The sequence below is a fragment of the Naegleria gruberi genome (genome assembly GCF_000004985.1).
Source record: "Naegleria gruberi genomic scaffold NAEGRscaffold_4, whole genome shotgun sequence".
In the NCBI taxonomy this organism is placed as follows: domain Eukaryota; phylum Heterolobosea; class Eutetramitea; order Acrasida; family Naegleriidae; genus Naegleria; species Naegleria gruberi.
Window position 1 is genome coordinate 345,829 of NW_003163323.1, and position 26,790 is coordinate 372,618.

Below are 26,790 nucleotides of genomic sequence, written 5' to 3' on the forward strand. Positions count from 1 at the left end.
TTGAAAATAAGTACTAGTTAGAATCCATCAAATAATAATTAAATTTAAATTATAAAATCGTAATACACTCTACGTGTAAACTTCGTCATCAAATAATAAAAAAATTATATAAAAAAATGTCTAAAACATTGGACGGCTTCCCAGAATTACTTTCAGTGAGAAATGCTCTCTTCCTTGGCAATCACACTGTGTGTTTGAGCAAAATTGCCCAAACATCGATCAATGAAAATAATGTGGATATGAAATTGGAAAGAGATGTTCTTTCATATAGAGCACACATCGGATTGGGACAACATGATCTTGTATTACAACAAATCAAGGAAAGTGATAGTCTTGCTATTCCTCTTAAATCAGTCCGATTATTGGCTGAATATTTCCAAGCTGCCAAAAGAGGATCACCAAATGATTCTATTATTGAAAAAATCGACTCTCTCCAACAAGATCCATCATATTCTACTGACAATACTTTTGCTGTTGTTTCTGCTACTATTTATGCTCATGAAGGAAATGATATTGCTTGTTTAAAGACTCTTCACGATATTTCATCATTGGAAGCCTTTGCTCTTCGTGTTAGAACACTTATTAGAATGAATCGTGCTGATTTAGCAGAGCATACATTTAAAAAGATGTCCGAACAATATGAAGATGCTACATTAACTCAATTTACTGGTGCTTTTGTTTCCTTGGCTAAAGGAACAAAGGAAAGAGTTTCTGAAGCTGAACTGACATTTAAAGAATTATCTGAAAAGTTTGGACAATCTGTTGCTCTTGCCAACGGTTTAGCTTTATGTTTAATGTTTGATTTTGAATTTGAGGATGCTGAAAAGATCTTGATGAATGCTTTAGGTATTTCAACAAATGATCCAGAAACTTTTGTTAATCTTATTGCTTGTAGTTTACATTTGAAGAAAGACGCTTCCAGATTTATTTCTCAATTGCAATCTTCTTCACCAAATCATCCTTGGATTAAGAAATATAACTCACTCTCTGAAACTTTTGACAAATTGACAAACCATTAAAGTGTATCATTAATAATACAATCAAAATTCGATTTTTATTATTTTAAAAAATAGCCATGATTATTCGGTTAGGAAAGAAAGTATGTTTAATACCTCTATAATAATCAGGATTGCTTGACAGAGCGCACTATCATCACAAACTTTACATTATTTTAAATCACAATATAATATTTGGATAATATTTAATAGGCTATTGTTGGAGGAGCAATCACTCTCGGAGTTGGTTATCAACAAAAGAAAGACTATGATAATAGAAAAACTCTAGCTCTAGAGTTTTTAGTGGATAGACCATCAATGTCCAATGATGAGGATGACGATTTTGCCATAACAATTATTGATGAAAGTCAAGAAAAATTACATACTCCAATTCGAATTGCAAATCCAACAGCAGATATTGAAAGAATCAGAAGAGAAGAACAAATGAAATTAATGTTCGGTGTTGGTACTCCCACAAAGGAAGAATTACACAAATTATTACAACAAGATTTGAAAAAATCAAATTAATCTCGTCAAACCATTGGAATTTGAAAACTTGACACAAACGAGCATGCATAAATGTAAATAAACAACAAAATTATAGAGATGTCGTGGTTGTGTTGATATTAGGACTGACCCACTAGTTTAATTAGCATTGCCAGCAGAAACCTTTCACTTATAATTTCACTTGCCTTGATGACCGCACATGTATTTGACAAAACATGTTTAGTTAACTGAATAGCAAATTTAGCTGATAACCTTTTGGTAAGTGTTGAACTGTCCTCTTCCTTGCTTGGAAAACTTGTTTAAAATAATTGTGGTTGAAAAAATTAATTAATTTTAAAAAACTGTGAAAAGCCTGAGCATGAAGGTATTTTATTTCCAATTAATCCATTTAAGTTTTACATTAAGACTGTTCAGTTCACAAGTTCGGTTTGGGTTTAATTAGCTTTTGCGCAACCACACAAAATAGAAAGCAATGACCCTTTTCACTCAAATAAAATCCACTCCTCAATCTTAAAAACATTGAAAATTCTCAAACAAAACAACATTCCATGGTTTTCAACCTATTGTGTTTCATGGCAATGAGTTGGTTTGCATGTTGAGGAACAAACCATTGTTTTTCTGCATAGGAAAGGCTTCGGAAAATTCATAAAAAATTCCTTCACATCAACCACTTAAGGAGGTATTGTCGAGTGCATTTCCGCCATTTACATTCACCTCATCAATTTGCTACAAACATGTTTGATCCTCTGAAGAATTACAATTTTGATCGCATGAACAATCTTGTGCGAGAGATTGGTTCCGAACAAGAAAGGAAGCAAGCCAATACTACCAACTCAACAACATCATCAATAGAGTTTAATGAAGAAAATACTGTGGAAGTTAATTTAAAGTTTGATGAGTTTATGGATAATATTGAATTGGTGAAGCCTTTTCTTTATAACATTGAGAGATTTATAATTTCATATAATGAATTGAGTGAAGAACAAGCCAGTGAAAAAGTTGACATGTCTCCTCTTTCAAAGAAGTGTAAAATATTGGATGCAAGTCATAATAATTTCAAGAACATGTCTCATGCATTTTGGAGTTTTTTATTCAATGCATCCATCACTTACTTTAATTTATCCAATAATTGCCTTGTAGAATTTATTTCTTCCAAAATGGATGCTACATGGTTGCCTAAATTGGAATATTTGATATTGGCCAATAATTCCATCTGTTCACTCATCAACTCAACAGAGACCTCATTACTTTCTTCTCTTATAAGGCTCGATTTATCAAACAACCTTGTTGATAATGATTCTTTGAATAATATTTTATTTGGTGGAAATCTTACAAACCTCAAACACCTCTATGTGAAGAATAACAAAGTCTCTGGTACTTTGAAAAATGTGAACTCGGTCAATCAATCACTTGAAGAAATTTATTTGGATGAAAATCAAATTGAGCAAGTAGATAATTCATGGTTTTCCTCATTACCAAATCTCAAAGTCATTTCTTTACCATTCAACAAAATTCAAGATATAGACATCCAAACCAATAACAAAATTGAAAAGATCTACCTTCATTCCAATCAAATCAAGAGTATTGACAGCATTAAGGCTGTTTTCTCTGATTCCTTAAAAGTTTTTTCAGCCCATCAAAATCAAATATCAACCATTCCTGAAGAAATTTCAAACTCTATTTCTCTCAGAGAAGTTACGTTTTTCAACAATACTATTCAACAATTACCAAAAGGATTGTACAACTTGATCAATATTGATACGCTATATCTTCAAAATAATGAAATTGCTGAACTTTTACCAGAATTAGGAAATTTAACAAACTTGACAGAATTGGATTTATTCAATAACAAGCTCTCCTCGCTTCCTTCAACAATTGGTAATCTTACCAAATTGAAGAGATTATGCCTTGATAGTAACAGATTGAAAACTATTCCTGCAGATGTTGTCAATCTTTCCAATTTAATTTCCTTCACTTTCCACAATAACCCTGAACTAAAAGTTTCACCATACATCCAAATGATGTCAACAGGAATGTAAATAAAAATCAATTCTTCTCCTCCTTTAATTCGTTCACATCAATAAATTTTGGCTTTTGATTTTGGTTTGGTGGTGGGAGAGCTTCGGTTTTGTGTCTATTAAGAACTACAGATGAAAAGAATCTGTAATATTCATTCACATACCAAACCATTGTAGAAAGCCAATTTGACGATTTTTCTTCCTTTGGAGGTGTCTCTTTAGACCTAGTATTGATTTCAAATTCCCCAATAGTTGAAATAAGAGAATAGTACGTTGTTGCAAATGTTATGAGTGATAACAACGCCATAATAGATAAATAAACAAATGTGAATCTCCAAGATTGATCAAATGTTTGCTTTCCAGCTATTAATACTGAATCTTTTGGATCTATAGGATTAATTCTCACAAGAATAACCTCGTCCTTTTTGAATTCTTCAACCAATCCCAATAAATTATTTTTCATTTCTTCTCCACTTCCAACAAACCAGTATGGAACTGTCCAAAATACTCTATCATTATTAAATATTCTTGGCTTTCCACTTGTTATCACTAATGGCTCCTCTGGATCAATAGAAGTAGGCATGAGAGGAATAAATACATTACTATCCTTTTCATCCAAAAACAACTTTTTTGGTGTTAAATCAATTTTTCTATAGCCCGACCCTGTTGGATGTTTTTGATAGTATTGACTAGTTCCTAATTTATATTCATATTTAATATTCAATCTACAAGCATTTGTTAATCCGAATAGAATTTTACCTTCCTCTAATTCTACTGATTGAATAACTCCTTGGGCAAAAGGCCAATGATTCGATTCATCAGCCTTCTTCAAAATTTGTCTTGTTTCACTCACTTGTTTCCAAGCCTTCCACAATGGCAATGATGAAACAGCAAGACTTCCAACAAGCACAAGTCCTAATCCTCTCTTTTGAATATTATTGGTAATTTTAAAGAGTGATGATGATTCGGAGATTTTGTGTTTAATCAAATTGTTGCCTCCTTCCAACATTATCAGCAAATTGTTGTTGCATGATTTTTTCATTCTTGTTAATTTTTTTTAAAGTTATAGAAAAATTACTAATTATTGTTTTATTGAATGGTGAATTCATGTGTGCTGATGAATTAATAACTTTCACATAATTACATTACTCTGTAATTATTATTTATTATATGCTTGTTGCTTTTACAATTATAAAAATTGTAAACCTCGAAAATCCACTCAAATTAATTGGGAAAAATTTCCAATCATAACCCACTTTTCCTTATATAAATGATCTTACAGTAACCTATTTAAAATCCCTCAATTTCAAATATCTAACAAAGGTCTATTAAAAGTTTTGTAAAGTTGATATCAACTCCTTCGCTTGCTAATGCTTGGTCCCTTCTATTACTTCTGCTGTCTCTCGCAGAAAATAAAAACAAATAAAATTCAAAATTATTTTTCGCGTTTAAAAAAATAAAACAACATCATGGCTGAACTCACACCACAACAAGTTCTCGGTCTCTACTCTGCCATTAATTTGGCTTTAGAAGCTGAACAAGAAACCTTGAAGACTTTGGAAGAAGCTGCTCAAGAAAGGAGAGGAGATGAAATTATTGCTAAAGCCGCTACTGAAGCTGGTATTAACATGGACGAAGCTGAAATTGTTAACCAAGGCTTGAGAGTTGGTGAATTCAACGAAGAAGTCGCTGCTGCTATCAAGAAGTTCAATTCAATCAGACCACAATCCAAGAATGCTAAGAAGAAGCTCGAAAAGAGAATTTCTTCCATGCAAAAGAAGTTGGAAAAGAAGTTGGAAAAGCAAAAGGCTCAAGGTGATGAAAAGATCGATGAAGACAGCTTGGATCCAAGCAAGTACTATGAAATCAGAAAGAAGAATATTTTGGAATTGGAAAAGGAAGGTTTTGATGCTTTCCCACACAAATTCAATGTTGACACTACTGTTCCAGAATTCATCAAGAAGTACTCTCACTTGGCTGCTGAACAACGTGTTCAAGAAGAAACTGTTGCCCTTGCTGGTAGAATTATTACTAGTAGACCAACTGGTAAATTAGTTTTCTATCACATTAGAGCTGAAGGTGAAGATCTCCAAGTTATGAGTGGTATCAGTGATTATGCTGAAGGTGAAGATGCTTTCAAGAAGGTTCACTCTGTTCTCCGTAGAGGTGATATTATCGGTATTAACGGTTTTGCTGGTAAGAGTAAGAAGGGAGAATTGTCCATCATTCCAACCAAGATTACTTTGTTGACACCATGTTTCCACATGTTGCCAAAGGAACATTACGGTTTGACCAACCAAGATACCAGATATAGACAACGTTATTTGGATTTGATCATGAATAAGAAGTCAAGAGATATCTTTGTCACTCGTAGTAAGATTATTGCTCACTTGAGAACTTTCTTGAATGAAAGAGGTTTCCTTGAAGTTGAAACTCCAATGATGAACATGATTCCAGGTGGTGCTAATGCTAGACCATTCACTACTTATCACAATGATTTGGAAATGCTTTTGTATATGCGTATTTCTCCTGAATTGTACTTGAAGCAATTGGTTGTCGGTGGTTTGGAAAGAGTTTACGAAATTGGTAAGAACTTCAGAAATGAAGGTATTGATTTGACTCACAATCCTGAATTCACTGCTTGCGAATTCTATATGGCCTATGCTGATTACAATGATTTGATGAAGATTACTGAAGAATTGTTGAGTGAAATGGCTCTCGTTGCCAATGGAAAGGATCCAAAGAACTTGCCATCAGTTGTTCCAGATGAATGGTATCATAGAACTTTCACTATGCCACACACTAATAAGGATGTTGTTGTCAACTTCAGACCACCATTCAAGAGACTTCCAATGATTTCAAGTATTGAAGAAAGACTTAACGTCAAGATCCCAACTCAATTGGATACTGAAGAAACCAGACTTTTCCTTGTTGATCTCCTCAAGAAGAATAAGGTTGATTGTTCTCCACCAATGACCACTGCCAGAATGTTGGATAAGTTGGTTGGTGAATATCTTGAACCAGAATGTATTAACCCAACTTTCATTACTGAACATCCACAAATCATGTCACCACTCGCTAAGTGGCATAGAGATAACAAGGTCCTCACTGAAAGATTCGAATTGATGATCATCGGTAAGGAAGTCTGTAATGCTTACACTGAATTGAACCAACCTTTCATCCAACGTGAAAGATTCGAAGATCAAGTTGCCCAAAAGGATGCTGGTGACAATGAAGCTCAATTCATGGACGAAGATTTCTGTAAATCACTTGAATATGGTTTGCCACCAACTGGTGGTTGGGGTATTGGTTTGGATCGTTTGACTATGATTCTCTCCAATAACTACAATATCAAGGAAGTTATTCTCTTCCCTGCTCAAAAGCCAGAAGATAACACACCAACTGAAAAGCCAGAAGAAGCCAAGCAATAAATTTATTGCAAAGTAAATATTGTATAAATTATTTAAAATTAAGCTTTATTCTTTTTACGTATCAAGCCAAGAAACGTGGCCAGCAATTACAAATTTGCCTGGAAGTCCTTTACCAGGGGATGGAGAAAGAATTGTCATTGTCTTATTTTCATGGTCAATCTTTGTTACATGGATTACTCCATAAATATTTCTTGTTAAAACATCTTCCAATTTATCTGCAAGAGAAACAGCCAAGATACTGAACTTGGTGATTTCACTATGGTCAACTTGTTTAACTTCAACTGGATTATAACTGGATTTAGCACCAATTGGTAAAGCACTCAATGGAGCCTGCCATTCACCACCAATTCTGCAAAGGGTGAAATCCTCAAATCTTACAACTATGGAGTGAGGACTCAAAGATTTATGCATTCCATAGAAATACTGCTTAGTTTTAAGTTGATTTGCAGTGGTTCTTTGCTCTTTTGATCTATTAATTACACCAGGATTTTTCTTCAAACGAGTGACAACAGCTTTTGTATCTTTCAAATCTTTCTTTAAATTATTTGTAAGTCTGTCATCATCCATAACAATTACGTGGTTAATTTGCATAGTTTTTACAATATATAATAACAATTGAATGCCAGAGCTGTCAACCCAACTTCCTGTATTAACAATAAATCCTCCTTCCTCATAGAATTGATCAACAGAACATTTCCTATCAATCATCTTTTTAGTTTGTTCCACAATCTTTTTGAAATGATCAACATTTTTATCAGGAGTTGTTTCACCATAGAAATAAGTTAAAGGAGAACATAATGAGAATTCATCCTCAATATCAATTGGTTCATATGCATTCTTAGCAACCATACTGATGGTTCCAGGGAATGTAATATCATTCTGACCACAATCTAAATCAACAAATATCACTTTTTTACCAACTCTAACAGCATAATTAACTAAAATTTTAGCAACTGATGATTTTCCTGTATCAGCAGGACCAACAACAAGAACTCTTGGAGGATTATTAACAGGTCCTCTCTCCATATTAATTTTATCATGAAATTCCAAATATTCCTTCATTGGTGTTTCTGATCCGACATAGTTAGAAATATTATCCTTTCCTTTAGAACTCTCCATTTCGATTGTTGCTCCATGATATGTAAATATTGCTCCATTTCTTCCACCAATAAAATTATAATCTCTATTCAAAGCCAATTCGGAACCAAAAAATTCAGCTTTTCCTTCCACTAATTTTATTTTAATACTTTCATCAAAGCCTACTTCAAATCTCAACTCTTCTCCTGCCTTTAATTCCACTCGGTGTTCCATTTTTTTTGTATTTGATTAAAATAATATTAATTCAATTTTATTGAACATGATGCAAATAATATCATTACAAAATAATTGAATGTATCAAAATTTATATCAATTTATCAATTATATTGATTGTTTGATAACATGTAGTATTATTTCTAATGATTTCTTCATCAATTTAAATCAAAATCATCATTAAAAAAATGAGTAAACAACTTTTTCGGATTTGTAGCAACAATTCTTCATCAGCAGTTGCAACGAGGAATGGTAGTGTGCAGAAGAAAGGCTTGTTGATGACGGTTCGGGATCATGATGTCGGTAATAGTCAGAGAGGAAACTATCATACCTCTTTTAAAAATCAAGCAAAAATTGGATTATTTGGAGATATTCACTTTCAAGATGTTGGTTTGGAGAGAGTGGTTGAGACTGGAGAGTGGATTACAAAAGAGTTTGAAAATCAAAAGGTGGATTATATTGTGTGTATGGGTGATGTGTTAAATACTCGAGAGACTGTTAGTATTAAAGCACAGAGTTCAGCTCTCCAATTTTTTGATAAATTGTCTCAAAAGATACCGAAAGAAATTCACATTATTTGTGGTAATCATGACTTGAATTTAAAGTATGATACAAAAGTGAGCTCCTTGGATGCACTTGGTATGTCAAGTGTATCATCTAATAGAATTTATCTTCATAAGCATATTACAGAAACAGAGTTTGATGGAAAGAAAGTAGTATTAATTCCATATTATGAGGATACTTCAATAATCAGGGATTGGGTTGTTAAAAAAATCACAAAAGAACCACTTGATAATTCGATTGGGTTCTGCCATATGGCGATTAATGGAGCAATTCAACGATATCAAAAAGATAGTAAGGAAAATGTTTATTCTAGGAGTTATGATGACCATTCTGGAAAGAATATTTTGGTTGAAAAGAAAAAAGGAGACAAGAAAAAGGATACAGGAAGCGATATGGATTTGCCTGAGGAAGGATCCAAAGTACCAAAATTTTTAACTCAATTTCAAAGAGTGTTTTCAGGTCACTTTCACCATCATCACTTTTGTGATAAGAAGGTAGCATACGTTGGTGCACCTATGCAACATCACTTTGGAGATTCAGGTGATGCATCTAGAGGAGTAGTAATTTATGACACTGAAACTGATGAAATACAATTCGTTCAAAATCCTGAGTGGGATAAATTCAGAATACTACGATTGAGTAAGGAGGAAGACCTTGGAGAAATCACAGAATATAAGGGAAAGCACGTATCTGTTATTTATGAAAGTTTCGATTTAGTTCCCCAAGTTATACAAGAAAAGTTATTGAAGGCTGGAGCAAGTTCTGTGAAAAAACACTCTGTGGTAGTGAGAAAGGTTCAATCAGCATTATCTAGTGATGATCGTCAAAAGGATGACGAGAAGGCGTTCACTGGTCAAATGTTTGAGGATTTCGTTGTAAAATATGTAAAACAGTATGCTAATCTATCATCTATGGGATATGATTCTCAATTCAGTGATAATATAATCAAAATTGGAAAGGAAATTATTTCAGAATCAACAAAGGAAGATAACAATAATCTAAATGTTGGTGATACGTTCAAAGCTAATATCAAGAGTATCACAATCCAAAATTTCTTGGGTGTTCAAGGATGTATTACCTTTGAAATCAAGAATATGCAAAATGGAATTTGGTTTTTGGAGGGATCAAATGGTGCTGGTAAAAGTACAATTTTAGAGGCACTAACATGGTGTCTTTTTGATAAGTTTTTAAGATCTGATATGAAGGCAGATTTTGTTGTCAATGACCAAGTCAAAAAGGATTGTTTGGTCAGAGTAGATTTTGAATCAGGTTATTCTATTGAAAGATTCAGAAAGTATACAAAGACTGGAGAAAAGGAATTACCAGATGAATTAATTAGCAAATCTGCTCCAGAAAGAAAAGGAACAGGTGTTAGAGTTTTTAATCAAGGAACATATCTCAGCGATTTTGAAAAGGGTTCAACAAGAGATTCCCAGACTTCTATTGAGTCTCTTACCGGAATTAATTTTGATATGTTCACCAAAGCTATTGTTGTGGGAGACAATGCTGTAAATTTCTTAACCTCTGATGCAAAACAAAGAAGAGATTTAATTGAAGATTTATTGGGGTTGTATCTTTTTGATAGCTATTTATCTAAGGCAAGGGAAAGAAAAAAGAGTCTTATTGAAAAAGTATATTCCATGAAATCAGAACAGGAAAAAACAGAGTCTACCATTGTTTCCTTGGAAGAATCTCTGAAAAAGTGGAAAGAGCAATTATCACAAATTGATTCTGCTATTTCTGAAAAAGAAAACGATTATGCCGAATCAGTAGAATTGTGTAATGAATTAGTGGCTAAAAAGAAATCAGCAGAGAATAATTGGAAACAATTCCAGAAACTCAATATTGCCAGGCAAAATTACAACAATCTCTTGAAGAAAAATGATCAATTAGAAGTCAGAATTAATACCCTCGAAAAGAATCTAGAAAAATTAGCAGAGGAAAAGGGGTCATTCTTTACTGACGATATCACAGATGTTAAACAATTGGAGAGATATTTTGAGGAGAATATTAATGAAATCAGATCTAATTTGAAGAGATTTTCACAAACTTTGATGGAGAGCAATGTAGAATTAAATGTTTCTAAAGAGAAATTAGAAAAGTTGATGGACCTTTCTGAAAACAATGAATGCCCATATTGTGAGCAACCTATCAAGGAACACACTCACGAGAAAATTCTTGAAGAAAAAAGAACCATTGAAGCTAGGGTTGAAGAGTTGACACAAAATATTGAGCATATTAATTTTACTATTGCAGATTTGCAAGAGGAAATGGATGATTTGGAACGCTCTAAAAAATCCACAATGCAATCTCTTACCAAACTTGAAAATACAATTATCCTAAACCAGAAGGAGAAGGCAAATCTTGAAAATGATCTGGTCAATATTAGATCATCTATTGATTCTTCAGAAAAGGAATTGCAAAGTTTATCTAATGAATCTGAGGACGTTGAGGCTACTCTTAATAGCTTGGTATCCCAAGAAAGAAAGGCAATGCAAAAAAAGTACGAATTGGATGCCAACATTAAATTCTCAAAGAAGAGAAAATTAGAACTTGAACGAGACATAAAATCTAGTGAAGATTCTTTGGAAAATCTCAAGATAGATTATGAAACTATTTCTACAAGCTACAAGGATTATGAGCAAGATTTTTCTGCTCTTGAATTTTGGGAAAAGGCTTTTGATAAAAAGTCAAAGAAATCAACCAAAGATGATTTTGAAACAATGAGATCATTCTTATTGAACAAATCTATTGAAGATCTCAATAATATTTTGGATGAATATTCTAAACTTGTTGGAAGTGATATGTTAAAGATTACATTTGACTCTGATTTAATGATCAAAGAGGATTATGGTAAACGTTCTTCTGGACAACGTAAAAGAAATCACTTGATGATTCATTTTGCATTGTTCGAATTGGTTAGGCAGAGATCTAGATTCAGAAGCAATTTCCTAATGTTGGATGAAGTATTTGATGCCTTGGATGTAAATGGGCAAGCACAAGTACAGCAAGTCATTGAGATGATTTCCACCAAGATTGATAAAGTATTTGTAATTTCTCACTCAACCTCAAACATGGAACTGAGAAAAAAGGCAATTGTTGCCACCATGTCAGATGAGGGATCAAAGTACAAACTAACCTATAGATAAACTCTTTTAAATAAAACATGTTAGTTTCGCTCTACTCTAATAAACAATAAGAGACCAACCATTTAACTTCTTGCACCAGCCATCATAAACAGTTGTTAATAATACAGCTCAATAATAAGCTCTGGCCACTAATAGCCCTAAGGCCTAAGGTTCTTCCTTGTAATGTTACAGTTATTACGGCTCGTATTATCATTTTAATGGACCTCATGTTTATTGAATGTTCTTCATAAAAACAAGATAAATTGGAACAGAGTTTTTGTTAAATTCAATGTACATTATATATAATTCTCAATTCTTCTAATTGCATCTTCCAATTATTACTTATTAATTAATAATTCTATTATTATTATCTTTAGAGAACTCCTATTTGGTCTTGAAATTTTTCATTATCAAAAAATGATGCACAGAGATTTTGATTATGCAAATAAGGGTGAGTTTAAAGATTGTTATTTTGCTTAGTGTTATCATTATCTTTTATGATTGAAATAGTGATTATTATAGGAGATAGTGCAACAGGTAAGTGATGATAAGAAGAGTTTGTTATTAAGTATTCAATTAAAAATTGATGATATTACAATTATTTATGATTTAATTAGGAAAATCATCATTGATGAATGTAAGGAGTCTTGTTGAATAATAAGGATTAATTTCATCACATAGAGGTTTTGTTATGATAAATTTAATCCTAATTTTGTATATACCATCGGAATGGAAATGGGCCATAAAACAATCAGTTTGAATGATAAGAAAGTTAAGGTGACTGTCTTTGATACGTATGTAGATTGAAATATAAATTCAGTTTATAGCAAGGAATTTAAAGTGCTGGACAAGAACGATTTAGGAGTATAGTAAGTAAAATTGAAAAACAAGGCCAATACTGATAATGGATGAACGCAATGATAGACACAAAGTTACTATAGAGGAGCTGATTCAGCCATTGTAGTTTATGATGTAACCTCAATAGATACATTCAATCATGTGAGAGGATGGCTGAAGGATTTGTACAATTACACAGATGGTAATATTAAGAAAGTTTTATTGGGAAATAAGTGTGATCAAAAGGATGCTAGAAGAGTTTCCTATGAAGAAGGTAAAAAGTTAGCCGATGAATATGGAATTACATTCTACGAGACTGTATGTTATCATCATTAACTTTGTGAATTGTTTTTAATCATGAATTAGAGTGCATTTGATGGAACGAATGTGGAGAGTGCATTCTTATCTGTTGTGAGTAAGTTTCAATTAACAATGTTAAATAGTTTATAGATAATTGAAACATTTCATTGAAATTTTAATTGAAATTCATGACAATTACAATTTTTCAAATTGAATGGAATGTGAAATATAAACTGTATTCAAACAGAGGAAAAGGAAATTAAGCAACCACTGTACAATGCACATATCAAAGAGGAAATATTATTATCAGAACATGGACTAGGTGATGACAATAGTAGTGAAGAAGAAAAAGTTAAAACAAAATCGAAAAAGACATCATCATCATCCTCTTCATGTAATTGTTAATTCAATAATACCACTGATAATGAAACTATTGTAAAGTATTCCATAAAAACCAAATGATTATAATCTAACGTGTGAAGTGCTGCAGATGTTTGCTGTCAATTCAATTTCAAATTTAAAAAAAATGTTTCAAAGTCTTTCACAATCAAAGGTTGGACTTTTTGCCAACATTTTAAAAAAAACAGTTGTTTCGGGAGATGATACCTTTAAATACTCTGAATTATCAAACACACAAAATGTGCTAAACAAAAATCCATTCCTTTCCGATATTTTCTCAGTTCCTGGTTTGACACGATTAAATCAAATTGTGACAGGTATCATTGGTGTATTTTTAGGAGTTTGTTTAACATTTCTAATGGGAACAATTCTAATTCAACTTTTATTCTACAAATTATTTGCTGTTGTAAGTAATTATCATTGGTGATCATGATTTCTAATAATTTCTAATAGCTTTTCGGATTGTTGATGATTTTGGTTTCTACTATTTTTATTCTAAACGTTGCAGTGACACCAGTAAGTAAAATAACCAAATATCCACCAATAATTAACTAACTGTCATGATCTTTTAGTATGATGAAGCATCTGCAACTAGAAAATTAGTTGCATTTATCATTTTTGGTTTATGCATATTTTGTGGATTGTTGTGTGTTTTCTTGTATGGAACTGATTGGACAGAAAATGCCAAATCAATTATTGTCATTCGTCAAGAAAATTATACAACTCAAACTAAATCTAAATTAGGAAAAACTGGAGCTCAGTGGAAAGTTTTGTGGACTTTTTTAATTGGAATTTCAATTTTCTTTTTAATTATTTATTCATGTGCTGAAATAATTACTACGGGAATATTCCAATGTAAATGTTTTTCCTTTTTATGGTATAGAAGACCAACGTGTAATTATGTTTACTTTATGGCATGTGCATTGTTTTCCAGTGTTATCATTTCAAGTGCATTCACATTATTTATTAGTATTCAAAAAGATTCAAATGTTTCAATTGATTCTTTAATTGGAGATTCAAATCCTAACTTTATTAGTTTGAGTAATATGCTTTATGGAATGTTAATGTTGAAACAATTGTATTTGGTTGTTCCATTCGGTGTTGTCTTTGGTCCAATTCTTGCACTCGTTTTCCAATTCAATTATTTGAAAGATTGGGTTGACTATCAAAATTTGAGAAATGAAAGTACTCATAATGGAAAAAGCGTTTTAATCAAGACAACTAGTTTGGATTTGAGTGACGATGATGAAGATAGTCCAATTGACATTACTAAAATTACTCCTGAAAATGGTGATGCATTCTTCAATCAGTCAATTGAACATCAATCCTCTTCTCCAACACATAAGCAAATTTCATTCAAGAGTAGACACCAAAACAATACCACTATCATTGCAGGAAATGTGAATACCAATAGCCCAACATCAAATATTAACTCATCACCAGTTATTGGAGGATTCACAGTTTCAGGAAGTAGTAATCCATTAGCTGCCACCACAACTCCAAACACTCCTGTTCAAGTTAATGTTGTGGTTGAGCAAGAGTCAACTAATCCACTTCAAACAAATGATTCATCTGTGCTTATTACAGAAAAGGATGATATTGTTTTTGATAATGAGGATTTGTAATTTCATTTTTATTTAATATATATTTACATTATTTACATGATATTTGTAGTAATTCTCAATGTTTTTGATAATTGTAAAATGGATTTTCATTTACTTCATCTCTTTTATCAAATTTAGGAACTTTATCATAGACAACTGGTGCATAATTAAGAACTTCCATCAAGGAGTTTTCGCCTGGAAGAATTGATTGTTGACGATAACGAATTAATTCATCTCTTGATTCATCAGTGGAGAATACATTGGTTTTAGGCATGGTACCAACAAGTTTGTAAACTCCAATTGAAAAGATTGAAGAGGCAAGGAAAATTCCAACTTGTTTGTAAAGCTTTGGATGGAAAAAGTTGTAATGGTGGTGTTGATTCATTTTTTTAATTATTGAAAAATGTAAATTGTCTAATTATGGTAACTGGTACACCACTGAAGCAACAGCTCTGATATTTTGTACTGTTGATTGATTGCATTGTGATACAAATTCATTGTAAAATGTTAAATAAAAATTACAAAAAAAATGAGTGAACAACCTTCTCAAATTTCTTTGGGAAATATTTATGATTTGTCAGCTGAAGATTTAAATAAGAGTAGAGGTGAAAATATTGAACTTTTCCAAAGTCTTTACAAAACAAATTCCACACACATTGAAAGAATAATTTCAACAGGCCAATTCACACCATCCGATGAGTGGTATGATCAGGAAAGAGATGAATATGTTGTCTTGTTGAAAGGAGAAGCAACTTTGCTGATTGAAAATAAGGTAGAAAATGGTGTCGAATTGAAAGAAGTCAAATTGAAAAATGGTGATTATATTAATATTCCAAAACATGTTAGACATCAAGTGAAAGAAACCTCTAAGGATGATCCTTGTATTTGGTTGGCAGTTCACTATAATTAATTGGAATGTTCTTTTTTCTTTCCCTGACTGAAATAATTATATAAAAATCTTAAAAATCTAAAAGTATAGACAACTACAGATATTGGAAATACAAATCCAGAAAGGAAAATAAGTGTTCCTAACATGTATCCTGAACCCTTGTCGAATAGCAATTGTACCAAATAATCTCTTCTGTTGTAATATCTGGATTCAGATCCTTTAAGTTGGGCAATATTTCCATCGGGTTTCATCTCAATAATACCATAATTTCTTCGAATAGAATGTTGCAAAAGTGGCTCATCTTCATCATTAGTTTTTCTGACCAGATACCAATGATCGAGTGTTGGATTAGCAAAGAAGAAGAAATCTATCAAATTGGCCACAATAATCTTGAATTCACTTGAAACTGTAGAAGCTATGGTCATTCCACTTGTTATCAACTGTTCGAAACATTGATCTGGTGATTTACAAATTCTTGACTTTAAAAATTGATGAATATCTCCTCCAACAAATACTATTCTATAGGTACCGTATGTATTAGATAAATAATCAAGGAAATTAATGACATCTTGTTTGAAATCTGGGTGAGTGGTATATCTTTCCTTCTCTGCAGCATAAACAACACTAGAAAAAGTATCTCCAAAGAAAAGGATTGGTATTGAAGTGAAAATAAGTGCCCTCTTAATCTTGATCGATCTATTTTCATTATTCATGCATGTACTCAAGAATGATTGAAGCTCTTTAAGTTGCTTACTTCCAAATAATGGATGAGTAGAGTCTCCATTGAACGTTCTTTCAAATCTCAGATCCATCAGTGCTATGCAAGCGATACCAATGTCTCTGAAATAATAAATAGGTTCATTACTCACCAATTCTTGTCTAGAACCTGCAACAAGAGAATCCTTGATCAATTGGTATTGATATTCAAAAAATACCTCCTTTCCTGCCAATATCATTCTCTTAAATTGTTGATTTGAGTCTTGTTCCATCATCCATCTATCCAAGTTATTGATAATATCATGATCGTCTGGAATCATCAAGTGTGAACCGTGTCTTAAAATCCTCTGTACAGCATTATATTTCCATGTATTTCTATAAACATATCTGAAAGCATTCACTAAATCATCAAAAGTGGCATCAGGATTAATCTTTTTTACATATTCATGATAAACCCAATCAGCATACTATTAAAGTTCAATATTTTCAAATTAGAATCCACTACTTACAACCTGATCTCCCAAATGGATAACATAATCCCATAAATTATTTTGGTGTTCAATGTAAAACTCATCAAAGGTAGTGATATCTTCATCCTCAAAAAGCCTGTCACAACTCATAGCTGCAATCCTAACATTTGATGTCAGTGAAAATGGGTCTGTAGAAATTGTACAAAAAGTAGCATAATCCTCATCTTCATTCACGCTCTCTAATCTAATAAATTCAACAGTATAACAAGTGTTTGGAATTAATGAAGTAAATTGTAAAACTTTAGGTCCTTCTCTATCTTTCACTTCCACAACTTGTCCATGAATATCCTTTCCATTAACAACTGTTCTCGTATCAGTTCTTCTCAAAACAATCTTATATTGAGATGTATGCTGTTTAGTCCATTCAAGTCTTTCTTGTTCTGTCATCATTAAATAAATAAATTCAAAATCATCCTTATTCTGCTTGTACATTTTAATATTCGATTTAGAAGCAAAAATAGTTTCAATTCTCTTCTTTACATCCACAAATAAACTAATATCTTGTGGATTCTGTAAATCTCTGATCACATATGGAGGTGCCCATTCATACAATATCCTAGCAGAGGTATCTGTAACTTCACCAACAACAATCATGAGTGGATCTTTTTGTTGTGATGGTTTATGATGAACAACTTTTGAAAACATTATACTATTTGCATAAGGTTGACTAGATACAAAATTAATCAAAGTACAAGCAAATAATACAATTACAATATATGCCATCCACCTCCTCTTATATACATTCAATAAATTACTACTATTATTTACAACTTGGTCTCCTCCTCCTTCCATCAACAACAACATTTCGTTCCGAGACTTTAATTCATTCACCATCATTATCCTCCTCTCTCCTATACAATTCTTCTCTGATAAATTCAAAGTCTTGTCATGAAGAGCATCAACACTATCATGATTGCAATCAAATAAAAACATTCGAAGCCTCCTCATCGTCACTCCTTCATTATCTTGCATTTTTTTAGGTGTTCGGAAGAATTTCGTGCCCAATGACAAGTTCCCTGCATTTTAGCCTTGTTGATTCAGATGTTATCATTTGGAACAGATGACAGTTTCGATGTGGAACAGAGAAAGTAGTCGTTGTATTCGTTGTTATTGTTAAGGAATTGGATTTTTATTTGCAACTTCATTCTAATTTGCAAGTCGGATGTTTTAAAAATTATTCAATTAATTATATTTAAAAAAAATATTCAAAAGCTATTGCCCCATTCTCTCTTGTTGAAGTTGAATTTTTTGAGGTTTATATTGTTGAAGTGAAAATATTTTGGAAATAATTTATTTTAGTTTTTGTAAATAGTGTAAAATATTGGAGTGAAAATGTACAGATCAGATTCGGAATCGGATTTAACTTCAACAGCAACAAATACTACGACATCTCGTATGACAAAGTCTACGAGTGCGTTTGATTTATCTGGGCAATCCTTGAGCAAACCAACTAGTTTTTACAAAAATCATAAATATCCAACCTATATGCAAAATTTACCTATTTGTAAATCATTGCAACGAGCTGAAGAAGTTAAAAAATTAAAACATTTAGTGTATCAAAGAGAAAAAGCAACTGATAGAATTAAAAATGATAGAAATGAATTGTTGGATTTGAGGACTTGCTTGATTGCATTCATAAATATTAATCAAAAAGTTTCAAACCTTTCATCATTTGTGGAGAGAAACGAATTGAAGGCACTCTATCAAATCATAAGAACTGATAGAGATGACTTGAGAAAACAAGTGAAAGATTTAGAAAATGAGAAATCCACTCTCATTTCTGATATTCAAAAATTGAACGAGAGTCTGAATCAACTTGATCTTGATGTACAGAAATTCCACTCTTCTATTGAAGAAAACTTTAAATCGAATTATTCCATTGATAACATTCATGAGAGGTTTGCTGATATTGATAAGGATGACCAGAATGAATCTTACAACATCCCATGTACACACCCAACTCTTTTGAGAGGAATGTTACACATTTATACAAAATATTTAGCTTTTGAATCTATTGTAATAATGGGATCAAAGGAAGAAAGAACGTTAGTGATCCAAATTGATAATATTCAACAAATGAGCAAGTCACACAGTCTTTTGCATGACTGTGGCATTATTTTACACGTAACTGGTAAATCTAAACAAAATGAAAAGATTGAATTTTCAGAGTTTAAGAATACAGAAGAAAGAGATAAGGCTTTCGATTTAATTTTTGGATTGGCATTCAATGCCAAAGAATAGAAGAACAATTAGATAAAGTACAAGTAGTTGTTATTCAATAATTTATTGTTGGTTTGAGCTAGATCCAGAAGCAAATTGCATCTTTTCATCGTGCAATTGTTTTCTGGCCTTTTCTAATTCCTCTCGTTCTTGTTGCATGGCTTTTTCTAACTTTTCAAAATATTTAATCTTCTTTTCTAATTTCTTCAATTGTTGTTCAATTACAAAAGCAACAAGTCTTTGTAATTCTCTTTCTTCTCTAGTGGCGATTTCTTTTGCTCTAGCAGCTGCAGCACCTATAGCAGCATTTGAGGCTGTTTGTACATCTAGTTTTGAAATATCAAATTGTGGATTTGTTTTGACTTCTTCAGTAATTCCTGATTGTTCTTTAATTTTGTTGAGGGCTGCTTCAGCTGCTGCTGCAGCAACAGAAGGACTGACAGTTGAGGAAAGGAAGGCAACTGTGTGCATTATTGGATTACTGGCATCAGCAAATGGAAGTGGCAAATCTTGATATTGAGAATTTTCAAGACCATCATGTTCTAAAAGGAATTCATCTTCAATTGGTAATTGTAAGAATTGAAGAACACATTCTTCTTTAGATCTAGTTTGAACATGTCTAGCAATACTTTCCCAATCATCTTTGAATTTTTCGACACCTTCTAAAAGTTTCAAAATTTCGTGATCTGTCCAATTTGAGATTGGTGGAGTAGGCTTAGGTTCTCTCTTTGGTTCTTGATTATTACTTTGGAAACAATAGAATTTTTCAGTTAATGATTGACCATCATTTGTATAATTATGTACTTGTACATCACTTCCATCTTCCAAAGGTTGATTTAATTTAATTGGTCGATTTCTTGGATCTAAACCATAGTTAATCAAACCCCAATGTTCTAAGAATGAATATACTCTAATTATTGAAGTTATATCGGCATTGATTATCTTTCTACAATCGGATGTTGTTAAATATACATCAGGGTTTCTTCTAAATTGTGTAATTATATTGTTTCTAATATTCACGTATACTTCTGCTTTTTTCCCCTCACTAAAGAATTCTGGAAGACCATTAATTTCATTCTGATGGATTCCTTCAAGGTTAAACCAATTACTATGAACGGGTATTGTTGTAGATAATTTTGTTTTCTTAAATTGTGATGATCCGTCTTCATCATGATGAAGAGCAACACCAGACTCTGTTAAATCTCTCTTAAGTCCTGATGATGATGCTACAGATGAACTACCATTCATATTATCATTACCAACCACACTATCCAATCCGTCATCAAACTCAGCTAAAAAGTCCGTTGGGTTAGACATTTTTTTTTTATTTAAAAATATTCTTAAATTTAATTCGAAAATCAAAACAAGCCTTGCCACTCTGACAGTTTTTAATTTGAGAATACTTGAGTGGCTATTGATGGGAATTATACTTTGATCATTTAAGAGTTGATTATTCTCCTCAATTTTTCTTCAACTTACCAAGTGTATTCTCCCGCTGCTTGAAGAAAAAGCTTCGCAGATTTATTAAAATAAAAAATTTATTTATTAAAAAATGAAGTCCATCGTCACCACCATCAACAGACTCAACAAGAACAACAAGTCATCATCAATTATTTGTACAATTCAAAGCAGATGTTACTCTGAGGACGTTGCTAAATCTCAATTCAAGATTTCACCTTCTCAAGCTGCTAGAAATAAATTTATTGAATATAGAGCAAACAATTTGGAAAATTATATGGGAATGGTTAATTTTGTTCCTGATGTTGCTCACATTGGTCAAAGACGTTGCCATAATCAAGTCATTCCACGTGATGCTCCTGCTCAACTTTCTAAATTAGGTTTGGATTTGTACACTAGAGTTACTCCAATCTTAACCTTCATTAAAAATGTTGCTTGGGATAACATGTGTTCTCATGATGTTGAATTCGTAAGTATTGATAACGGAAGTGATTGGAATTTTATTGTTCACATCAAAAATAATAATCTTACAGGTTGAAGAATGGGAATGTTGTCAAAAACAATACGAAAGAGACTCTTCTAAATTGACTGCTGAAGATAAGCAAATTCTTGATCCTATCATGAATAGAGCTACATTGTTGTGGAATGTTGCATTGCACGCTGAAAATATTTCTTCAATTTTAGCTACTTTGGGTATGAAGTACAGAAACACTTATTCTTATCCAGATGAAGATAAGGATATGATTTTAGATATTACTGCTGAATATGTCGAATTGCGTGACAAGCATTGGGAAGATCGTGAAATCAGAGACAAGTTGGCCAATTCTATTTTCCAACGTTTGACTTTGTTGAAGCAAAAGATTGTTTTGCCTGAACTTACTATCAAATTCCCAAAGCTCTTTGTTTAAATTTCTTCTGACATTTTAAGGGTATTAATAATGTGTTTAAAGAGATTGTATTAATAAATTATTTTGAAAATTAATGAAAATTGTAATCATTGTTTCAGAATGGAAGAGTATTGTTGAATCCTCAGCATTCTAAATAAGGTGGAGCAAGTTCTCTTCCTTTTTCAAAAACAAAATAAACCTTAAATAAAAAGAATAAATAGTTTACTGATGCTGTATTATTGTTTACAAATATTTGATTGAATAATTTGATAATAATCAATATCAAATTATTCACAGTTATTAATTAAATATACATTTTGGCGGCACTTGGGATGTGGAAAGTTTAAGTTTTTAGGAAAGATTTTTGAAGAATTATTCATATTCCAAAATTGGTTCTCCTATAGCAGTAATCTTATCAATACTTGGAGGGAAATCGAATACTTTGGCCAATACAAGTTTGAAAAGCTTTTTGATGTTAATACCAGCAGCAGCGCTACAATAGATGAGAGGACACTTCATCTTTTCAGCATATTTTCTGGCTTGTGCTGTTATATCTTCTTGATCTTCCTTTGGGAGATCAACAAACTTATCATACTTTGTACCAATCAAAAAAGGCAGAGCTCGTTTGTTATATTTTCGTGAGTGAAGGAACCAATCTTTAACGGAACGAAGTGTTTGTTTCCTTGTGAGATCAAACATAAAGAACAAAGCTAAGGAATCATTACAGACAAGGTCAAGCATGCTCATAAACTCTTTTTGACCTCCTAAATCCCAAATCATTAGATTTACTTCCGTATTCTTGATTTGGACCTTCTTTTCCAAAAAGTTAACTCCAAGAGTCATAATATAATCCTCATCAAATTTACCATTAACATATTTCACCATCAAACTTGTTTTACCAACTTGTACGTCACCAAGCATACCAACTTTAACCACGAATTGTTTGTTCTTACTAGACATTTTTACTACTATTTGTTGTTGTTATATCCGATGTTGTTGTTGTTATATGTTGTGATTTTAATAATTCAAGATCGGCACCTTCTTCGTCTCTTTTAAAAAACTTGTTGTTGATGGCGGCGAAAGAACAATATCGTAGATTATTTTTTTTGTGATGATAGGAGGGATTGGTGTTATGATGATGGTGATGTGGGCAACCTTTAAATGCATTGATGAGTTGTTGTGTGACCATTGATTACCTGCAGTGTTCAAGAACTTGACTGAGAAATCATCTAATTATCCTCCTGAGTCATTCATCATAAAGTATTAGATAAAACTTTGTTCATAAAACTGTTGTTGAACGATCAATAGACACAATGAATATCCTCCTATTTCCAATTACAATGTACAAATTTTTGAAATGTTGTAATAATAATAATTTAATTTTCTTCTAGATTTGAGCTTAGAGTAACATGAATGAAATCAATGAGAGGAGGGCAACAATTAATTGAAGGGCAGCAACTGAGGCATTGGATTTCTTACTGCTTGCTGCAGTAGGAGTTGAGGATTTTCTGACACCAACGGCAACATTACTAGTTGCACCAACATCACCCACATAACTGAGCTTGGTGGCATCTAACTTGACTTGATAGAGAGCATTAATAATAGGAGCAAGGTAGGCATGACAGAAATCAGCATTTAAGGTCTTGGTATATGGATCAGCACCCAAAGAAAAAGAGGTAATGTTGGCATTTGGGAAATTGCTTTTAGCAAGAGTTTCCATTGAAGTACCAGATTGAACACACAAATTGACTGTCTTTTGATTAAGATCACTCAAAGATGAAATAGCAGAGCCAAGATTGCCTTTGACAACACCATTACCATCCTTAATATATGGACAAGTAAAATCAATCAAATCAGTTCTTGGAACAGTTTGACCTGAAGGGAGAGTTACTGTACCTTCAACTGACATACCACTCAAAATAAAATCAAATCTGAGATTACCCATATCAGTAATGAGATTACCAAAAACAGTGGTATCATTGGTAAAGTAAGCTTGGAAAGGAACACCTGCATAATTCATACCAATTCTATAAGCAATAGAGGCAGCAATATCTTTAAAATTCAATTAGAACACATTAATACAGCACTATTTAAACTTACCAGCTTCGAAACCAGTGCATTTACCATAATTTGAACCTACAGCAGTGTAATTAAATCTTTTTGGAACATTCGCAACACTGTTAGCACCAAAGAGAATATATTTACGTGCGAGAATACTGGCCATAGTAGAATCAGCTTGAAGGTCGGAAGCAGCTGGCCAAGTAGTATAATTTGTACATTTACTTGTTGGGGCATGGAGAATATTGTCACCAAAGTAAGATTGATGGATAGCATTGAACCCAATACTAGTTGTTGTATCAGCAAGGAAATCATAAACAGCCTTGTTCAATGTTTTGGCAGCTGTTGACTGGGCACTGACAAGTGTAGCAGTGGTGGCAACTACACAACACAAAACGACAAGGAAAAATAAATTCTTCATATTTTCTATTTATCAGAATGTTATTTGATAAAAATATTATTATTAGATTGTTAAAAATTGTGTTGATGGCACGTTGAAACATACCAAAAAATAAAAGGAGCGATGATGAATTTTTTTTGTTCGGAGAGAACGACAAATCTCTCAATTTATGTGATTTTATGCACTTACAAAAGACATTAAAAACTGGAGACATTAGAGAAATTACAAAGATAATTCGGAGGTACCTTAGAAGGTTTTATTGAGGGTTAATAGATCGATTTGGCTTCCTTTCTGTAGGAGGATATTAATTGTTGTGGATAGTGAAGAGAAAGCTTTTTGAGAATAACGTCCAATCTTCTTTGTCTTTTTCTTGATGTTTTTGGAACTTGTTGAATTATGAAATGTCTTGGCAAGACAAAGTATTGGAATTTTTGTAGAATCAAATTGGCGTGGTAAATAATCTTATCGTTGGTACTATCTTGTGTGTAGAGAGGCAAGTGAGATACTTGGCCAATTATTACTGGCTCGAATGGATAACTTGCTTTGATTTGATAGGCTTTTTGACCTTGTGAAGAAACACTGACATATCTTGCAGTGTCAATAAATGCATTGTCTGAATCAACTGGAGCGTATTCATTACTTTTGAATAGGGACTTTTTCAGAGTGGTAAATTCTTGTGGAATGTCAGTATTTTCATCATCTGATTGACTAATGAAAGATGGGACAACAAATACAATCTTTTCCTTTTCTAAATATTGAGAGAGGGAAGGATACGATTCCATTAAATTTTGTGGAGATTTCCATAATCTGGTCTCAATTTTGGCGGAGATTGGTTCCAACTTGTCGAGTGGCTTGGAGGATTTGTCATGTACGAATAATTTCAAAAAGTCTCTGTTCAAATACTTGGAAATGACGCTACTGGCATCTACTAGAGCAATCCATTTGGTTCTTGTCATAAGAATTGCTTCATTTCTTAGCAAATTAATAGGAAGTTTGTGTTCATCGAAAGTTGGAATCACAATACACTTGTAATCAAATTTGACTTTCTTAGAGGATACAACAAGTTGAGTTAACTTTTCTGAGGAACAGTCACTTTGTGATTTAGAAGCTATGGAAACTACCAAGTTATCACCTTCAGAGAGTCTCTTGATAAAATCGTTAATAAGAGGTATCTGAGAAATAGTGCAGTAGGTAGCAAATGTAAGACCGTTTTCAAGCAATTCTGTTGAACGTTTTTCAAAATCGTGAGAAGGTGTCCATTCAATGGAGTAAGGTGAGGGAACAAAATAAATTGGAGGTGATGGGATTTCATCCTTAACATTGTTATAGGATTCCAATATGTTTGAGATGAAAGACTTGGTTATCATTCTTCTTATATCTACAATGGAAAAGCTGCTTTGATAGCTTGACTCTAAAGATTTCTTTTCTAATTCATCTCTGACAAGTTCAATAATTTTGGAATTTTTCACCTTGAATTGATTATCTTCAGGAGAGGAAGTAGCAAACACAAACCACAATAATTCAGGCACTTCCTTCTCAGTTAAAGGTTCTAATTTGCTGGAAGATACCCACTTGGTTTGTAATTTCCTGTTAATTGTCCTCGAGGATTTAGAAAGAACATTTTCAACATTGGTAAAGTATGGAGTATTCTTTTCAGAGTTCATTACATTGAATGCCAAAAGACCATAGTCAACATGCTCACCAAACAATGATTTTCTATCTGATGTTTCTTTCAATAAATAATCTACTCTCTTATTATCTTGATTAACAAATATCGAAAATCCTGGCTCCAAAATCAAAACATATTCTGCCAATCTGCTTGTCGATTTTAATCCATTAGAAATCAATGCAGGAGCTTGGCATTTCTTGGCTGTAAAGACTCTAAACACGTCATAAAGTTCGGGATTGGAATATTTTGACATGTGTAAATCCTTTTTTAAATCTTCACACATTGATATCGTCACTATAATTTGACTTTCTCTTAATTTATCTAATTTATCCAAATATTCCTTCTCAATCCAATCCATCTGTGAAACTGTTTCAACATATGAAATAATACCCAATTTACTCTTTTTAAAAACATCATCACCTGTTGGAAGATTAGGTATTTCCTCTTTAACGTTCTCCCATTCAAATGTTTCCGTTCTACTAAATTGTAATGAAAAAATCAACAATATTATAAGTGGTATAGCAATAATTGCCACTAAAATCCATCGATTTGGTTTAGATGATGAAGCAGATTGTTTGTATTGTCCTCCTCCATACGAAGAATATTTACTATTGCCATAACTATAGGATGTTGAATGGGAGATTGGATTTTCATCAATAGGAGAAGCCAACTTTGTTGGTCGATTTCTCATTGTTAATGGTTGGGTGTAGGCACTTCCCGAAGTTGTGGTCAGAGATGAAAATTCTTCATCATCACGAAAAGACATTTTTTATGATGAATTTTATTATTTAATTAATATGATTCGGAGAATGTTTTATCAAACGTAAATATATTAAAAGTCTTTTGTTACATGATCCATTTAAGGACT

At 32.4% G+C, this 26,790-nt stretch overlaps 15 protein-coding genes across 15 annotated transcripts; 7 read left to right on the forward strand and 8 right to left on the reverse strand.

Annotated features, from left to right (window-relative positions):
- Window positions 1–116: 116 nt before the first annotated feature.
- NAEGRDRAFT_30177 (uncharacterized protein) lies at window positions 117–1,019 on the forward strand (the record flags this gene model as incomplete). The annotated part of the gene is made up of 1 exon (XM_002681910.1): window positions 117–1,019. One exon carries the CDS (start codon window positions 117–119, stop codon window positions 1,017–1,019), a length of 903 nt encoding a protein of 300 aa, XP_002681956.1.
- Window positions 1,020–2,236: 1,217 nt separating this feature from the next.
- NAEGRDRAFT_45953 (uncharacterized protein) lies at window positions 2,237–3,541 on the forward strand (the record flags this gene model as incomplete). Its single annotated transcript, XM_002681911.1, has 1 exon — window positions 2,237–3,541. One exon carries the CDS (start codon window positions 2,237–2,239, stop codon window positions 3,539–3,541), a length of 1,305 nt encoding a protein of 434 aa, XP_002681957.1.
- Window positions 3,542–3,548: 7 nt separating this feature from the next.
- NAEGRDRAFT_62681 (uncharacterized protein) lies at window positions 3,549–4,562 on the reverse strand (the record flags this gene model as incomplete). The annotated part of the gene is made up of 1 exon (XM_002682061.1): window positions 3,549–4,562. One exon carries the CDS (start codon window positions 4,560–4,562, stop codon window positions 3,549–3,551), a length of 1,014 nt encoding a protein of 337 aa, XP_002682107.1.
- Window positions 4,563–4,972: 410 nt separating this feature from the next.
- On the forward strand, window positions 4,973–6,985 carry NAEGRDRAFT_77219 (lysyl tRNA synthetase). Its single transcript, XM_002681912.1, has one exon. It carries the CDS (start codon window positions 4,990–4,992, stop codon window positions 6,949–6,951), a length of 1,962 nt encoding a protein of 653 aa, XP_002681958.1. The 5' UTR covers window positions 4,973–4,989; the 3' UTR covers window positions 6,952–6,985.
- A 20-nt stretch (window positions 6,986–7,005) lies between these two features.
- Window positions 7,006–8,262, reverse strand: NAEGRDRAFT_30302 (uncharacterized protein; the record flags this gene model as incomplete). The annotated part of the gene is made up of 1 exon (XM_002682062.1): window positions 7,006–8,262. The coding sequence occupies one exon, from the start codon at window positions 8,260–8,262 to the stop codon at window positions 7,006–7,008; it is 1,257 nt and encodes a 418-aa protein (XP_002682108.1).
- A 4,109-nt stretch (window positions 8,263–12,371) lies between these two features.
- NAEGRDRAFT_62685 (small GTPase) lies at window positions 12,372–13,496 on the forward strand (the record flags this gene model as incomplete). Its single annotated transcript, XM_002681913.1, has 7 exons — window positions 12,372–12,405; window positions 12,465–12,491; window positions 12,572–12,591; window positions 12,636–12,748; window positions 12,896–13,109; window positions 13,158–13,206; window positions 13,339–13,496. The coding sequence occupies 7 exons, from the start codon at window positions 12,372–12,374 to the stop codon at window positions 13,494–13,496; spliced, it is 615 nt and encodes a 204-aa protein (XP_002681959.1).
- Window positions 13,497–13,617: 121 nt separating this feature from the next.
- Window positions 13,618–15,115, forward strand: NAEGRDRAFT_62686 (uncharacterized protein; the record flags this gene model as incomplete). Its single annotated transcript, XM_002681914.1, has 3 exons — window positions 13,618–13,896; window positions 13,944–14,006; window positions 14,063–15,115. 3 exons carry the CDS (start codon window positions 13,618–13,620, stop codon window positions 15,113–15,115), a joined length of 1,395 nt encoding a protein of 464 aa, XP_002681960.1.
- A 55-nt stretch (window positions 15,116–15,170) lies between these two features.
- On the reverse strand, window positions 15,171–15,479 carry NAEGRDRAFT_62687 (uncharacterized protein; the record flags this gene model as incomplete). Its single annotated transcript, XM_002682063.1, has 1 exon — window positions 15,171–15,479. One exon carries the CDS (start codon window positions 15,477–15,479, stop codon window positions 15,171–15,173), a length of 309 nt encoding a protein of 102 aa, XP_002682109.1.
- A 521-nt stretch (window positions 15,480–16,000) lies between these two features.
- On the reverse strand, window positions 16,001–18,202 carry NAEGRDRAFT_62688 (uncharacterized protein; the record flags this gene model as incomplete). The annotated part of the gene is made up of 2 exons (XM_002682064.1): window positions 16,001–17,167; window positions 17,210–18,202. The coding sequence occupies 2 exons, from the start codon at window positions 18,200–18,202 to the stop codon at window positions 16,001–16,003; spliced, it is 2,160 nt and encodes a 719-aa protein (XP_002682110.1).
- Window positions 18,203–18,562: 360 nt separating this feature from the next.
- Window positions 18,563–19,471, forward strand: NAEGRDRAFT_62689 (uncharacterized protein; the record flags this gene model as incomplete). Its single annotated transcript, XM_002681915.1, has 1 exon — window positions 18,563–19,471. The coding sequence occupies one exon, from the start codon at window positions 18,563–18,565 to the stop codon at window positions 19,469–19,471; it is 909 nt and encodes a 302-aa protein (XP_002681961.1).
- A 42-nt stretch (window positions 19,472–19,513) lies between these two features.
- On the reverse strand, window positions 19,514–20,767 carry NAEGRDRAFT_45959 (uncharacterized protein; the record flags this gene model as incomplete). Its single annotated transcript, XM_002682065.1, has 1 exon — window positions 19,514–20,767. One exon carries the CDS (start codon window positions 20,765–20,767, stop codon window positions 19,514–19,516), a length of 1,254 nt encoding a protein of 417 aa, XP_002682111.1.
- Window positions 20,768–21,002: 235 nt separating this feature from the next.
- On the forward strand, window positions 21,003–21,892 carry NAEGRDRAFT_78177 (uncharacterized protein; the record flags this gene model as incomplete). Its single annotated transcript, XM_002681916.1, has 2 exons — window positions 21,003–21,377; window positions 21,442–21,892. 2 exons carry the CDS (start codon window positions 21,003–21,005, stop codon window positions 21,814–21,816), a joined length of 750 nt encoding a protein of 249 aa, XP_002681962.1. The 3' UTR covers window positions 21,817–21,892.
- Window positions 21,893–22,167: 275 nt separating this feature from the next.
- NAEGRDRAFT_45960 (ras family small GTPase) lies at window positions 22,168–22,755 on the reverse strand (the record flags this gene model as incomplete). The annotated part of the gene is made up of 1 exon (XM_002682066.1): window positions 22,168–22,755. The coding sequence occupies one exon, from the start codon at window positions 22,753–22,755 to the stop codon at window positions 22,168–22,170; it is 588 nt and encodes a 195-aa protein (XP_002682112.1).
- Window positions 22,756–23,157: 402 nt separating this feature from the next.
- On the reverse strand, window positions 23,158–24,274 carry NAEGRDRAFT_78178 (amino acid abc transporter; the record flags this gene model as incomplete). The annotated part of the gene is made up of 2 exons (XM_002682067.1): window positions 23,158–23,847; window positions 23,896–24,274. The coding sequence occupies 2 exons, from the start codon at window positions 24,272–24,274 to the stop codon at window positions 23,195–23,197; spliced, it is 1,032 nt and encodes a 343-aa protein (XP_002682113.1). The 3' UTR covers window positions 23,158–23,194.
- A 204-nt stretch (window positions 24,275–24,478) lies between these two features.
- NAEGRDRAFT_56823 (uncharacterized protein) lies at window positions 24,479–26,688 on the reverse strand (the record flags this gene model as incomplete). Its single annotated transcript, XM_002682068.1, has 1 exon — window positions 24,479–26,688. The coding sequence occupies one exon, from the start codon at window positions 26,686–26,688 to the stop codon at window positions 24,520–24,522; it is 2,169 nt and encodes a 722-aa protein (XP_002682114.1). The 3' UTR covers window positions 24,479–24,519.
- Window positions 26,689–26,790: the final 102 nt, after the last annotated feature.

Excerpts from the sequence above, each read along its gene's own strand:
- NAEGRDRAFT_77219 (XM_002681912.1), top strand. The coding sequence starts at position 4,990 with ATGGCTGAACTCACACCACAACAAGTTCTCGGTCTCTACTCTGCCATT.